The 17,185-nt window shown below is 36.2% G+C and overlaps 1 protein-coding gene across 1 annotated transcript in view; it reads right to left on the minus strand.

The window, feature by feature from the left end:
- Positions 1-15,508: 15,508 nt before the first annotated feature.
- The window catches only part of ipo11 (importin 11), a 167,551-nt gene continuing 165,874 nt past the window's right edge, over positions 15,509-17,185 (minus strand). Inside the window, exon 30 of the mRNA XM_065247266.1 lies at positions 15,509-16,851. Within this exon, the coding sequence (XP_065103338.1) occupies positions 16,687-16,851 (165 nt within the window). The 3' untranslated portion in view covers positions 15,509-16,686. The remainder of the gene's footprint in view (positions 16,852-17,185) is intronic.

Genomic DNA, 17,185 nt, shown 5'->3' on the forward strand with positions numbered 1-17,185 from the left:
CCTAGTAGACTAAACCTTAAAATGTAAGTGCAAAAAGGTTTTTTACTCTGTAATTTAGTTCAATTTGCATCTTTTAATATTTTTGTTGTGCATTAAAATGTTTGTTTTTGTTGTTCATGTGATAAAAATAACAAAAATGTATTTCTTATAAGCAACTTTAATGGATTCCTGGACATTTGGACCACACTGTAAATATAATTTATGTCTACCTACAGATTTTCTGGAGTTGTATGTAATCAATCGTTGTACAGATGATCATTGTCATAAAGAGAATCCTCCCCCTCCACATATCTCATTAGCTTTATTATGATAAGAAGGATAATGTGATAATTATCCCTAATCAGAGCGATAATAAGAGCCTGACTGAAGATGCACGATAAATGATAATAATTGATGTGTTCACTCAGTTGCGTTTGTACTTACACTACATACAATCTCAGATGTGTCATTTTTTCATTCAATGAGACACTGCTATCACAATAAAACTCAAGGACAATGCGAACTGCAATTGACGTCACAGCATTCAAGAGCAAAATCCCTCTGCCTCTCAATCCGTCTTTAAAGTGTGTAAAGTCTTCTTTTCTCCCACACATACACACAGAAGAGACTGTTTAAAAACCTGCTCTGCTTTCTTGGTTTATATCTTCATTTACTTCGAAAACAGACAGAATCAATAAACACATTCAGTTGAAAAAGACCTTTAATGTGTGTCCTTAAAACACCTGCATCAAGTGATTGAGGAACTACTTTTAGTTCAGAAAGACACAATGTTTCTTTGTTACATAAGATCTTTGGGAATGGGAATGTTATCCTTGAAATGTAATATCTGTGATAAGAAGGTGCACCCAATGGTTTAGCCTCATTAAAACTCCACTTGATGATCATGGATAAACGCACTCAACAATCTTAAAAAGCAATTTGACAAAATGTTTAATTTCTCCAGATTTGTAGTATTGATGAATTCTTTGAGATCAGGCACTCTTAGTTAAAGTTTCTTGGTGAAATTATACTACTTTACTGATTCATTGTCAGAACGTCAGGCACTGAGTGATTAAATCAATGGACATCGATTAATCGATTCCTCTAAGATGAGAACTTCGCATTCAACATTCGCATGCAGACAACTCCACCAGAATTCATTTCCAGGCCATGATAAACAGGCGTCTGTTAAAGTGCCATACATTATGTCAAGGTCCTCCAAACAACGTCCTCTATAATCTAGCAGAACAATCGATCAGGATCACGTGACCAGGATTAAGCAGGTGAGGCATTGAATGCACAGGCGAAAAAGCCAGCAGACCACCAACAGATCAAACCCACCAAACATGCAAAGGGAAAGAAACATGATCGTGTAAGACAGTAATCGATATGTTGTCTACACTGAAAAAAAATTATTCACTGCTTTTAATAATTCAACTGGTTGAACCTTAAATCTTAAAGTTGCAATTTCTCAACCTTGTTGTGTAAACTGTAGATGCATGTCTATACAAAATATATTCGGCAGGTGATTCTTAATTAATAAATGATTTATGTAACTGAGGGACAGGTGCTATATTGCTCGAAGTTGTGGCATAAAGACATCTCACATACATTTCAGAATTAGGTTTCCATGTTAATTTTTCCCATAATGTAATATTAAAGTAAATGGTAAATGGACTGCATTTATACAGTATAGTGCTTCCAACAGACCCATGTCCATCCAAAGTGCTTTTTTAAGTTGCCTCATTCATCCATTCACAGTCACATAAGACTAGTTACCTACAAAAGCACTGTATGGATATGCACATCATAGTTGTATCGCCGTATCGGTACATTGAACACATGAACAAATTGTACTTACAATCATATATTACAATTCACTACAATTTAATACAGTATTGTAAGTAGGCTACTAAAGAATGCTACAGTGTTTCCTACAGTTTATGAATCCACTATAGTTAATACTACAACAAACTATAATGTATATTGACAAATATAGTAGTTTATACTATAGTAGTAGTTACTATAATATTCAATACAGTTTGATACAGTTCACTATAGTAAATACTAAAGTATTCTACAGTAATTTTATATGTGCACTGTAAAAAATATGCTGTAATTTTGCAGCCGGTTGCCAATAACTTACTGTAGAAGATAAAGACTTGTTTCATGTTGATTTAACTTTGAACAAACTGTTGCCAGTAAATAACATAAATGTAAAATCTACAGTAAGTTACTGCAGCTATTTGCCAGTAATAATACTGTAATTTCTACAGACATTTTTTTACATTGTGTTTGTTGTAGTTATAAAGTAATTGATCAACTATTAAGAGCTGACCTTTAATGTGCTTCACATCTATAAATCTATAACTTGCTGCAGGCAATCTATGCCATTAATTAATATTTTCAGTCAAAAAGATTACGGCTGCCAATAATAAAAAATAATTACATTGATGACAATTGCATATATTATGGTAAGAAAATTCCTAAAATGCAGATTGGTTTAAAGAAATGTCTTTCATATAGATAAAAAGAATTTTGTAATCACATTATTTTGTTATACAGTGCCCAAACTGAGCATCTGATCAGTCTTAGAGATCAATTTTGCATGCATGCAAGTTGTCTTATCAGTAATCTCTGTGGTACGTGGACTGTAGTTGTTTTAAAATTCTGAGTATGTTGGTTACTCTCATGCATGGTTTATTACATTTCAAGGTTGCCTTGAATCCTGTTGATAGAATGTATCTATTTATCTATTGATCATTATCATAACAGCACATAGATTATGAATGAACATACAGTACTGTATCAGGTGCCTCAGCAGATGAAATGCTTTTGTCCATGACTTTTACACCCGAGGTCACGGCTCAGTTTTATTCACTGTGTGACTTCACATCAGTCAGAAGTCATGCAACATAAACATCTTTGATATATGTCACCACAGTTCTCCACAGACTCAGCGACAGCATTTGTTTTAACTCTGAAAGCAATTTGTCTTGTAACTGGCCTTGGCTGTGCTTTTTGTAAGAGCTATGAGACTACTGACAGACAATTTTCACCAGCACATCAAAAGAAGAGAAACTGAACTTCAGTGCTAAAATGAAGTATAGTATATAGGGTTTATCAAACATGCTTTTTAATGACATGCAGAATATACTGTATCTTCCCTAAAGTGAACGTGATTCACACCAACATGCAAAAAACTTGATTATTTTTTTTAATTTTATCACACTCACTTGACGTTGGTGTTTAAGCATTTGGTTTCAGTATGTCAGATATAATTTTTCATCCATGTATTAAACAAAATTCACATATCAGTTTACAGTATATACACAGTTTCAGCAGTAACAACATAAAAAAATGACTTTCGTGGAACACACGTAACGCCCGGTAACCACAAAGTCCTTTCAAGTAGTTTATTTCTGATAACAAGCAAAATAAACAAAAGGTAGATTACCTTAGTTCAAATCATAGCTAAAGCGTATAACTACACTTAGCTAACATTACTGTGTACAATGTGTACTATATAATGTATACAATCTTAACTACAGATCGGCTGCCAAACCTCCCTTCAAATAGCAGTAATCCATGATCACCGTCTTACCTTGTTGAAAATGACAAATGTTTTGGTTTCCTAAAGACAAGGTATTTGTTCCAGAGTTCAGGGTTAATCTGATGGTAAGTTAAAGGATAATTCCGGTATTTAACACTTCGAGTCTGATTTCTGGTTTGTTTTGAATGAACTACAGTGATGGACACTGACATTTTGACAATGGGTCGTGTCTTGACTTTTTAGCTCGTTTAAAGCGTTTCTTGACTGCTTTAGAATGGAAGTCAATGGCCATGCACAAACATGTCATTAAAACAACACTTAACGTTCATTTCAAAACTTTGCTACTCACCGAGTGGTTCGTGGTGTTCGTTGATGATTAAAAACAAGTTGTGTAGCGAAATACAGTTTCTGTCGTGTTTTATTTGGCATTTTGTAAAATTCCATTGACTTCTCTTGGAAGACTTATTGCTCGCTGATATATCACTCCGCCGCTGGAAACGGAAAAGGGGTCTGTTTACATGTGGTTGTAGTTTTTTCGATCGGTTTCTCTCAGAATAAATTTTTTCCATATTTGATGTCTCAGTGACCAGCTTTAGGTTTGAAGTTGAGCTCGATTGTGACTGTCTATACGCTAGACACCGAGTTCCGTTCAGCGTTCCTGTACGGAAAAGTGGTTGTCGCCATCAAGTGGTCGGGAGTGTGCTGACGCTTCAGACTCAAATATAGAGTGGAAGTATACACGCAGTTGTGAGGTATCTGAACGAATAGTTCCACTATAGCAAATAACACGGATTGAACATTGCGCCGATATATTTATTTTTAATCATCAACAAACACCACGGACCACTTGGTGAGTAGCACAGTTTTGAAAATGAAGGTTAAGTGTTGTTTTAATGACATGTGTGTGCATGGCCATTGACTTCCATTCTGAACCAGTCAAGAGACGCTTCTAAACGAGTCAAAAAGTCAAGACACGACCCATTGTCAAAATTTCAGTGACCTACACTGTAGTTCATCGAAAACAAACCAGAAATGAGACTCAAAGTGTTCAATACCGGAATTATCCTTTAACCCTGCTTTTTTGGAATACATCCCAGTTTAGAGACTCAGACCATTAAACCTTGCCATAAATCGCATCACCGCACGTGCGTCTGATGAAACCGTCTATACGCACCAGATAACACTGAGATTAATGTGGACTGAGACAAATGTTGTATTCTCCAGGTCTAAATACAAACAGCAAGAACCAAAAATCACAAGTTAGAAAATTAAGGTTACACTACACAGTCCACATTGCTGTATTTTTCATTAGTTTAGTCTGTTCTTATCACACCTGGCTGTTACATTCATGCATTTTCCACTTCCTAAAAATCTTTAAAAAAAACAAATTAATTGTAATAATGGATTTAGTGGATTTCACAGGGTGCATACAGAGCGGATACCACAGAGACAAGATTCACATAAAATTACATTGTAATTACAATTCAGGCATTTGAACAAGTCTTACTTAATCCATCAAAATGTGTAATCTATTCCACATAGAGCCAAAAATATTGCTTCCAAATCTGAAACGGCAAAGACACAAGCAAAGACCTGGAATTAAAGGTTTATCTATCTGAATGGTTTTCAGTAAAAGAACTTCAGCTAAATTGAATAAAAGTTTGGACACTTTTACTTTAACTTCCATAACACAACACAGGAGCTTGAGATTCTTGAGCTCTCAATATCTCATCTCACAGCAGTAAGTACAGAAATATACAGAGAAAATACAGCACTGGGAAAAACATGTTTGTCACATTGGTAGCACATTATTTTACAGTACGTGTACTTACCTTGTACATACAGTACGGTACATGCGGTACAAAATGGTTTCTTGGTACACTAGATAAAATAGATAAAACAAGAGGTACAGTACAACAAAATGTACAACATTTCAATGTGTTCAATACCCTTAAAGGTACAAAAATGAACTTCTTAAGGTCGTTCTAAAAAAATAGAACACATTGTTTTTGATTTGTGTACGCACACCGGCGCCAACAGGTGGTGCCCAGTTACGACCCGTGGTATAAGAGGAATAATTGACTCCGGTCCTTTGAATTATTTGAAAATAATGCACACCCGCGGTGTAACGGCACTCTGCTTCGCGTCGTGCCGCATTGCACCTTGGGTGTGCATTATTTTCTTATAATTCAATGGCCCGTCGTCAATTATTCCTTACTAAAACCATGGTTAAACTGTGGTAACCATGTAGTAACTTAATAGCCTAAATAACCTACAAACTGTATGTATATTGGTTTTATTTGTAGTTGCCAGGGTACATTTTTGTTAAGGACTGGAATTAAAAGGACAGGCCAAAGATGTAAATTACAAGGATGTGTTGCACGATACTGTACTGTACTTCCTGTGATTTAATGAGAATAATAAGCCATAATTGGAGAACTTCATACATGGCTGCTCGTACTCGAGGAGATTTGATCTTCATAATCTTTCTTAAATCAAACCCTCATAATTTTACAGTGATATGTGTGGGTGAGAGCACACAGACTTAAGGATTATTCAACATAATTGAAGATGTGGATTGTGAAAATGTACAGCAAAAATGTGAACTTTTGCTTACACAAGCTGTTGATCTCCAGTAATTGTGTCCAACGGCAGCTTGTTTAAAAACCCAAGAGGTTTCTTTTTAGGAAGCAGAAATGCCACCTGAAAAATATTTCACAATGCCGGTTACCTTTCTGTCCTCTGAAGAGTCTCTGGAGAGTTCCTTTCTACAGCAAATCCCAGGGGTGTTCCTGAAAATCACCCATCAGCAACAGCTCAGGGGTTTAGTGTTTTATTTCAGATGTCAAGGCGTAAGAATTTAAATCGGTCTGTACAGTTTGAGATCTTTTGAGGCTGACACAAAAACTGAGGGATGCTGGTTGAAGAGACTCAAAGGTCAACTGTCAGGATTTGACAAAAAATAAAACAACACGACAACCAAACAGAAGAAACGGAGAGTATAAAATGTAAGTTTATGAGGCTATCTCAAGGGGTTTATACAAATAAATGAATTGAATTAAAACTAATGGAAGGTTTTTAATGGATTTGAACACATCATTTATTTATCCATAACTATTATAATGAGATTCATGGGGAAGATTTCATTTTGGCTTGTGTATCGGTTTATTAGGTCAAATTAAATATAATGAGCTGTTTGATATTTATCTTTAGTTTATATGATATCTGTAATTTTGGCAAACCTGTCAACAAGTTTACAACTATAGTAACTGAATAAAATAACATGGCCTTCTTCATGGCCAATGTTTACACATTTGGCATATTTAATTTATTGTAAACCTAATTGCCACTGCCATGTTATTTTCTACTGATTTTTAGTGTTGAAAGCGTTTTTTACATCCATAATCATGATAATTATTATGAGTGATGTGCCATTTGATTACTGTTTCGGTGCTGACATCCGTGTTGCCAGATATTAGTACAAAAACAACCAAAATAAGCCATTAAGAAAAAAATAAGTTCAGACCTTGTCTTTCAAAAATACATTAGAGACATCGCTAACCTGCACACTCTCACTTTATAAATTTACCAAAGTGTTGCATAATTGCTAAAACATTAAACACTATGTCTAAGAGGATTTTTCACAATGGGATCTGGCAACATTGTGAATGCTGCACCTGCAGCCACCAGCGTCTCACAGCTGCTTGAGTGAGTCAGTCAATCTTCAACATTTTATGCTAAACTTTACAGTAAACTGGCCAAACTTATTATATACGCGGATGCCAATGTGAGTAATTTTAAATGAATTATTAGTCAAAGAACTTAAAATGTTATTTTTTAATATGAAAAATGTACCTCATAGCTGGCTACAGCCATGACTACAATAGCTTCTCTATGCGTTTCAGAATTGAGGTTGGTTGCAATTCACAATCTCACCACTAGATACCAAAAAAAAAAAAAACACTGGACCTTTCATTTAGCTTAGACCTTTTGGCTTCAACAATCTCCTTAGGTCAATTTCTCTCTTTTTCTGATATAATGCTAAATCTCTGAAGGTTGCAAAAGAACACATGCTTCTGAACAGACATCAACCTCGACCAGGGAAATAACACATCACTAAAGCTGATGTCAATAGAGCTGTAATGATTTCTTTTCCAGACATAAAAGGAGGAACATGAACTTCAGGTCCTAACTGGGAGAAGATAGGCAATATATGAGACTGGCTCGAGTTATTCCCTCATCTCTTATCTGCAGGGGAGCTTAGTGATTCTCTAAAGGAATCAGAGACATGTGATTGAAAAGTGTGCAAATCAATGCGTGGGTGAACGCCTGGTGCAAAAAAAAAACCATGCCTGCTATTAAAAGTCCTGAGCTAAGCAGTTCAACACGATCACAAGAAAGTTGAGAGGGATGGTAGCTTTCCTACGAGTGGGTGTGGTTTCAGTACTGACAGCGGACGCGCCCACACTGTTTGAGAGCAGAAAATGCTGCCTGCATTTCCAAGATTTTGCCATAATTTATTATATTTATTTGCTATTTTTCGTCATTCAAATTTGGCTGGGTGATTAATATCACATTTTTTTGAGATGTGAAAAAATAAGAACACATTTAATATCGAACTTTACATGGACTTTTAAAAGGACATGTAGCAAAAAGTCATTTAAACATGAAAAGATGCTTGTGCTGATGACTTTATCACTTTCCAAAAACTGTAATATTTGAGAAACAAAAAGTGCAATGAAGTACATATCACAAATGGTGCATATCACAACAAAGATGCTATAAATGATCCATCAACAAAGTAGTATAACAAAGTCAATACCAGCAGATCCTCAAGCGCTATTTATTCAAAATCCACTTCATCATTTTAAAATCAACACTTCAGTGCAAAACAGATCACTGGAGTGAATCCAAACAACCCATACATTTTAAATCTCTGAAAGCTATTGAATACAACTGGAGTGGAAGGTTGTATGCATCGTTTGAAGCGTGGATGGATGCATTGTTTGCCTGAAGACACAATGCCACCGTTAATAAAAAAGTATTGACCTATTCCAGACATGTCACATAAGTTCATTCTTCAAGCAGCTCATAAGGATGAAGAGAGACGGCATTGATTAAGCACATTGTGTGCACGGACCTCAGCAACACATGAAGTCATAATTCAATTCAGCACAATTACACTGAATCTTATTGTAGCTTTTAACTACAGTATACTGACTGTGGTACACAGCGAGTCACAAGCACAAATTGCTTGAGAAATGTTCAATGGGAATGCATTTTTTTTCGATAAAGGCACACCTAACCTGACAAATGTCCTAAAATAACTACCAGAGCAAAAGCTTAGCAATATCTGTGGTAACTATGGTAAAGTCTAAAAATAGCTGGGTTATTTTTAACCCATGCTGCACTGTCAGAATTAAAGGTACAAAACTGTACCTTTTCTGTCACTGGGGCTGTACCCTTTCAAAAACTACAGCTTTGCACCTAAGGATTTCATTTTAGTACCTCAGAGGTACATACTGGGACCAAAGAGAGCTCATTAGTAACTCAAAAATACATATAAGTATTTCAAAGGTACATATTGGTACTAAATGTTTACATATATGTACCTAATAGTCCGCACAATTACCTTCTTAAGGGGTGCAGCCCCACTGACAGCTAGGGTACATATTTTGACTTTTTTCTAACAATTTAGGTCCTAAAGGTACGCTAATCTACCCAAAATTGTATTCTGTTTTGTATTCATGTAAAGGTACCAAACGGAAACTTGGGGTACAGTCCCAGTGACAGAAAAGGTACAGTTTTGTACCTTTATTTCTGACAGTGTGGGTAAATGTGTGACGAACACACAGCTGGTTATTATAACAGCGCGCTCTACACCTGCGCAGTAGCCTACGCATGTAGTCGTCTTTTGCTTTAGCGGGAGCTGATATCTGCTGTTGTTTCATTCTGGTTTGCCATTGCATAAATTATATTTGGCTAAAATACTTGTGTTTACAGTGAATAAATTGCAAAGCACTACTTCAAATATGTCCGCAAATGTAGGAGTTTCATGGTAAATAGGGAATAAGTTGCTATTTTTATTGTACTTACCTTAAAAAAAAGATAACCACATTAAATCAGCTGGACTTTTGTTCTTAAAAGCAAGTAATATAGGCTACTAAAATAAAAGTGATGTGCTGTTATATTTATTTGCCGATGTGGCTCGTAGACATTGACTGTATATACAACATTCAGTAGTCAATATGAAAAATTCACAATAAAAAAAAATAAAAAAATAAAACATAATTTCCTCATAGACTTGACTAAGTCATACATACCACGTAATATTACAATAGGTACCCTGTAGTTATAAAATAATTAGAGTATAAATAATTTATAATTCTTCATATTCTTACCCCCTTATTACCCCAAACTTAAAATATTATTCCCTTATACCTACAAGTACGTACTGTAGAGGTACTGTACCCTGTTGTTACAAATAGGTACGCTGTAAATTCAGTTTAATTACGCGGTACTTTGCGAGTCGTAAAATAAAGTGTTACCGAAAAAAAATGCATAAAATGACACAAAATAGAAAGTCGTGCTAGGGACATGAAAAACTATTTATAGAAATTTGTGCTGAGTGACGACACAAACGACACAAAAAAGCAGAAAATAGTGTCCAAGAACACAAATAAAAAAATCTAATATTTCATGACTATACCACAAAATGCCATTAGGTAGGCTTGTAATCCAACTCTTAATTCCCCTTAGTCAATATTAAAGATACCAATGTTATATTTTCAAGCTAAGCTTCTCTTGATTTCTATTCAACTGCATAAAGGAGAAAACATCATCTGTCTTTAAGACAACTTTATCGAGGGCATGCACAAAATGAAACAAGAGTTTTCAGGTCGACAGTCACATGGTTCCTTCAACACACAAAAGATGGAGCCACCCACGTCCGCAAGCCAGCTTCCCATTTCTCTATTCTGACACCATAATGTTTTTTCCTTCCTCAGTTTAGGAACTTTAAATTGATTTGACACTTGAATGGATAAAAGATATTGGCTCCCCTGTCACAATGAAGGCTCGGTTTGTGCCTCTATGTAATCATACACTGCCAGACAAAAACAGGCTGTAAGGGATGCGCGTCAAACAGTTAAACCAACAGACGCGATGCTCATCTACAACAACCATGTTCAACTTTTTAAACAATGCAACAAGCCTGTAATTTTGAATAAACCTTTACAAAGCTCTCAATTATGTAAGTGATTTACATAAGAAGAGGAAGCAGAGGAATGGGCAAGCGAGATCTTGCAGATATACATCACTGCTCACATGTGGCTTTGGGAAGTTTTTGAACTTCTAACTAGATCAGTTAGTAGAAATAACTAGTTCAAAAGTTTTGCTGATTTGCTAGTCATCACTCAAAACATCCACATGCTTCACGTAAGCAGATTGTAGTTTGGCAGTCTACATTTTCAAAGGTCATCTAAAATGACATCAGACAAGTTTTTAGACACCTGCAAGCAGCAACAATGTGACCTTCAACCAGGACAAAGAGATTAAGAGGAGAAAGTGGAGCTCAATGTTGAGAATGCAGTTGGTTTGATATATCAGAGAAGCAGGATGAGATCGTTCTTTGTGATTGCAAGAGAAAAGAGAGAACGAGGGATTGGAATACAATTGAGGATCATCTGCCCAGCACTGATAGCGGCGAAACAAAAGAAAACACTGCACTACAGAATAAGCATGTTCACCAGATCCACTTAACTCTTCGGGCTTCATTGGACAGAGGTACTAGCTATACAATTGCAAGCTGTCTACCAGTCTAAAAAATGCTGGGTTATTTTCAACCCAGCATTGGGTCAAAAATGGACGAGCCAAGCCGGGTTAAATTAACCCAGAAAATGTTTATATTTGACAACCCAAGTGTTGCCAGCATGCTTTGAAAGTCGCTAAATGTCGCTAGATTACGTCAAAGTGACGTCATGACATCGCATTTGCATTCTTCCTTCATTGGCCTTTTCACGTTTCTCTCTGAACAGACACAAATTTAATTGTAATACACATGAATGCCTAAAATGTTTTTCTTGTTCGTTTATCTGCTTCTGTTCTCATAAAACAAAATATGTTCATGTTTATATGTCCAAACAGTCCAGTTTTAAAACTGATAAATGATGGGAAACGTTGTTTTGTAGGTGCATAGCTCATTAACGCACACGTCAGCTACATTCAGTTTGTCTGTTGTGAATGTGCTCTCAAATATTTATTTTTATACAGTGATTTATTTTATTCAAAAATCATTTTACATTTACATCTCGCCATAAATGTAAGCCATCGCTAGATCAGGCAGGCCCGGCTTCCCGCATGCATGATTTTGCCGTCTTGACGCGGAGAGATGAACAACATCTCCTGTCCTAACTGCAGTTGGGAGAGACTCTGATCTGCTGTGCGAGGACTAGGCCACATGTGAGTGCTTTGGGACACGGGTTGAGTTAGCAGAAGCAGCGGCAGCTGCACGTTGAGAAGAATGAACGATAGCTGCGCTTTCACGTCAAAGTCTCTAAAAGTTTCCAACAACGCCAGAAAAAGTCGCTAGATTTGTCGTTAGTCGCTTTTTTAAAAATAAGTCACTAAAGGTGTCAGAAAAGTCACTAAATCTAGTGACAAAGTCGCCAAGATGGCAACATTGCCCAAGGAGCTGGGCTCACCCCCTAAATGCAGTGGTTCTCAAATTTTTTCAGCGTGCGGCCCCCCTAAGAAAATGTATGACAAAAACAGTTCTAGAATTTAACATTTTAATTAAACAAAACATTTTAAATTATACAAAGTAGTGCTGTTGGTTAGTAGCCTTATTTTTATTAGGTTTATTTACACAGAATTCATGATAAATTAATATATTTTATAAAATGTCAAAACTGCGGCCCCTGGCACAATCTCGCCGCCTCCCAGTTTGAGAACCACTGGGTTGAACGCTGGGTTGAAAATAACCCAGCATTTTTTTTTTTTTGAGTGTAGCTTTATGTTATACATTATTATAGTTTAGTTTTATACATCAGAATAAAGACCAAACTTCAAGGTACAGTTTACCTAAAAAAATATCCAGTTTCTATTTACATTATCCTTACAAGTACACTGTCAGAAAAAATTGTCCCTACGCTGGGATGCTGGGTTATTTTCAATTCAGTGTTAGGTCAAAAAGGGACAACCTAGCTGCTGAAAATGTTATACACTGTCAGAAAAAAGGTACAAAACTGTACCTTTTTTGTTGCTGGGGTGGTACCCAAAGGTACTGTTTTGTATTACAGCAGGGGTGGGGAACCCTGGTCCTGGAGGGCCACTGTCCTGCAGAGTTTAGTTCCAACCCTAATTAAACACACCTGAAAAATCTAAAATGTTTGGTTAGGGTTGGAACTAAACTCTGTAGGACAGTGGCCCTAGGACCCAGGGTTCACCACTCCTGCTTTACAAACATAATACAATGTTGTACCTTTTGAGGTACATTACTGTTCCTTAAGGATCTATTGTGTACCTTTAAAAGGTACAGTTAACTGTTTTTTACCCCTAGCATTTAACTGGTACAAAATTGTTCCTTAAGGTACACAATTGGTCCTTAGGGTATAATATTGTACCCCATAAGGTACAACATTTCAATGCGTTGTATACCCATAAAGGTACAAAAAGGTACCTTTTAGGGTACCACCCCAGCGACAGAAAAAGGAACAACTTTCTACCTTTTTTTCTGACAGTGTATTTGACCCAACATGGGGTTAAAACAACCCTGCATAGGTTAAATTACAACCCGGTACATTGGGTTCATCCCTTTTTGACCCAGTGCTAGGTTGAAAATAACCCAGCATTTTTAAGTATTTCTGTCTCTGAGGCGCCACCCCTTTAAAATGTACACCTTGCATATTAGTACTTCAAAGGCACGTATTGGTGACAAATGTATGCATAGCTGTGCCTAAATGGTACACATTAAGACATTTTCCCAAAGTTCTGCCCCAGTGACAGCTTGGGACCATTTTTTGATACTTTTTGGAACAAAAATCCTATATAAATTAAAGATCCATAGCAGAACTGAATGAAAAACTATTTATTTTTGTTATTTATTTATAACTTGTAAGTGTTGAATCTAAATTGCAGTGAGAGCAATACAATATAATTTACTTAATGCTACAGCAGTTGGATTGCTGTGTGACTAACAAAAGTCATCCAGGACTTCATCTTCATTTATTTCACCAATATGAGATTATAAGACTTAAGGATTTCACAGACAGTGTCACAAATGTTTACCCAGTGTTGTTCTGAACCAGTATGAACGTTTGACAGGACTGTATCTATATAGGTAGGAATGTATTTTGTAATAAAATACTGTAATACCTAAAGGGGACATTTCACAAGACTTTTTAAAGAGGTCAAATAAATCTTTGGTGTCCCCAGAGTACAAATGTAAAGTTTTAGCTCAAAATACCATATAGATCATTTATTATAGCATGTTAAAATGGCCACTTTGTAGGTGCAAGCAAAAATGTGCCGTTTTGTGTGTGTCCTTTAAAATGCAAATGAGCTGATGAAATGAAAACACTGTCACAATGATGGTGGTTTGTTGAATTTGAAACTTATTTGTGCTGTCAATTATTTTTTCTCTCTGCAGTCTAATTAAGGCGAATTATTATAATAAGATCCCCTTGTGACATCACAAGGGGAGCCACATTTCAATAACCTAATTTTTTACGTGCTTGCAGAGAATGATTTACAAGCACTAAGTTACTGGTTTGTTCTTTTGCACATTTTATAGGTTGATAGAAGCACCGGGGACCCAATTATTGTACCTAAACATGGAAAAAGTCAGATTTTCATGATATGTCCCCCTTTAATACTGCATAAAAAAAATCACACAGCCATACATGTCTGTGTGACTAAGCAATCATCTTATATAGGCAATGCACAAACTATATAATTTCATCTTGCATGATGTATATTAACACTTGCTGAATTACTGCCTTCAGTAGATCAGTGCACACATAAGCTGCTTCTGAAAGATAAATATGACAGAACGAACACTTCACGTAATTGAAAAGACTATTAAACATTAAGTGATTTCTTAATTTAGATAAACTACAATGTTAAGGTTTACCGTCGGGCACATTAAAGTTTACCGTCTCAGGTCATTATTTTCAGTGACTGCCTGAAATAGCACCGGAGCACAGCATTGCATTATGGGAAAAAGAGTGAATAAGTATTCACAATGAGATGCTTGTTGTTCAGTGCTTGTGATTTAATGATATCATAATCTTCTCCTATACATTCTATAGTCAACCGCCCTCGTTTCATTATTATTCTTTCCATATCAGTGATGATGCAGAACATCTCCTTATCAGTGTGATAACATATCTGGCACTTGCCTCAAACTGTTTTTCATTACATCAAACGTGTTGGATAAATTGCGCGAAACAGATTGAGTCCGTACGAAGATATGCAGCTGAATAATACTGCATAGACCTCAACAGTGCACCACCAAAGCAAAATTCTCTTCATAACTAATATAAGAGCTTTCTGAATGCGACTGACACTTTCAAGGCTCAGAAACGTAGTAAAGACATTGGTGAAATAGTTTAACTGTCATTTTATGAAGCCTACTGTATGAGAATAATTGTGTGCACAAAAAAAGATAAACTTAATTCAACAATTTCTTCTCTTCCATGTCAGTCTTTGGTATGCGTACGTAAAAGCACCACAGTGGATTTGCAGGACACCGGCGTTCACAGCTCATGTGTTGTGGTGCTTCTATGAATGCATGTTGTTTAGCGTTTGACTAGTTCACTGTTTTAAGCAAAGCAAATCTTTTTAAATAAGTGACTTAAAGCAGCCAATCCGGGTTGGCAATAAAACAGACCAATACAGATGCTAAAAGTGCGAGAGAAATAACAGTAATTCAAGAAATGCCACATTTAATTGAGAATGATTCACACATTCAGTGGGGACTGTCGCTCATTATTACATCAGCAGGGCTTTATTTACGGTGAGGAGATAGAGAAGTTGAAAGCTGCAAGGCCAAAACTATTCACTACTACTGTATTTAAACAATTTTATGTTTCAACCCGCAGCACATGAAAGGCTTCATCATGCTATGAAAGATTTTGAATACAGTATTTTAATTATTTTGCCAAACAATTCGGCTCTAATTTGCTTTTATTCCCTTGTGGCAAAAATGTCAATCATAAGGTTTGTAAAATGATGGCAACAAAGTGACCAACGCTTGTCAGTCCGTCTTGAATTTTATTGAAGCGGCATTAATGAAAAAATAGGGTTCATACATGAAAATAAAACTACGGAGTGAAATGTGCCGTAACGTATATCTGCACAACATTACAGATATGAGATGCAACATCAGGCGAGTTATTGTAAGGCTTAAAGCATAAGGCTTTTATTTAACTTCAAAATTCAGTCACAGTGACAATCGCTCTACTGTATGACTGCATTTCAAACAAGATTTTCAACCCAAAAATCCCATTTGTAAATGTATACGTGTACTTAAAAAAAAAACTTGCTACAGCAATAAGAATCAGCACTCAAATGTTTGCACTGTATGTGATTAAAATCTAGATTTTTGATTTTCATTAAACAACTCATGTTTTTGGTTCTCATGGTCTCCTTCAGACCTCATATGAGAGGTGCAGTGTAGGAGTATTAGCAGCAATATAGTTATTATGGGTAAGTAAACATACAGTTTATAAAGTTCATCCATTATTATATCCGTTATGAAAATACCTTCGATCGAAAAGTGTCAGAATTCTCTGTACTTCCTCACATTCGGATATTCGAGCAGAAGCCACACAAGAAGTGAAAAGTAACAATGCGGTCATGCTGTGTAGCTTACATAAATACAAAAATGACATCTCTCTTATATGAAGGCTCAGTGTAAACACTGCCTGACGCTTTCAAAACTCAATATCAGAGCTATTTTCTCCTTACAAAAACTTGGCATCAAAACAGCTCCTTTTCTTTATTCAGCCGATTCTCCTCTGCATCTTCTCAAACTGTGAATACGTGTGTTTGAGGAAGCAAAATAAAGTGTTGGAAGCTCTGTTTTTCTCTGTCATCTTTAAATGGTTAACTTCTCTGCTGTCAGATCGTTCTTAACAGTCTGCTTGGTCTCCTCACATGCCCTGGAGAAACTCCTGGAGCTGTCTAACGATCTCCGTGTCCACCGTTTCCATGAGCGCTTGAAAGCCCTGGTCTCCCATCAGCATCTGCTGGGCTTTGAGCTTCTCGTAGGCAAACTGCTGAAGAGAGACACTGTGCACGGGGTCCTCAAGAGCCAGCTGTAGACAGATAGACAAAGACAGACAGCACGTTTAAAAAGTGCACCATTACAAGTATTCCATAAACTGCACTGTAAAAAGATTTACCTGGTTGTCTTAACATTTTGGGTAACACTTGAATTGAAGGGGTGTTTTATAAGACTGACATGACACCTTCATAATCATACGTGATGCGTGCAATGAACATGAAGGAGATTTTATGAATGTTTATAACAACTGTCATTAAGTGTCATTGGTTCAATTATGTCTTTTTTTTAAGCAAAGATAACAATGTATGAGATGACAACCTGACATTAACCAATTCATCATAACTTGTCCTGACCACTTTTAACCA

The sequence above is a fragment of the Paramisgurnus dabryanus genome, chromosome 11 (genome assembly GCF_030506205.2).
Source record: "Paramisgurnus dabryanus chromosome 11, PD_genome_1.1, whole genome shotgun sequence".
In the NCBI taxonomy this organism is placed as follows: domain Eukaryota; kingdom Metazoa; phylum Chordata; class Actinopteri; order Cypriniformes; family Cobitidae; genus Paramisgurnus; species Paramisgurnus dabryanus.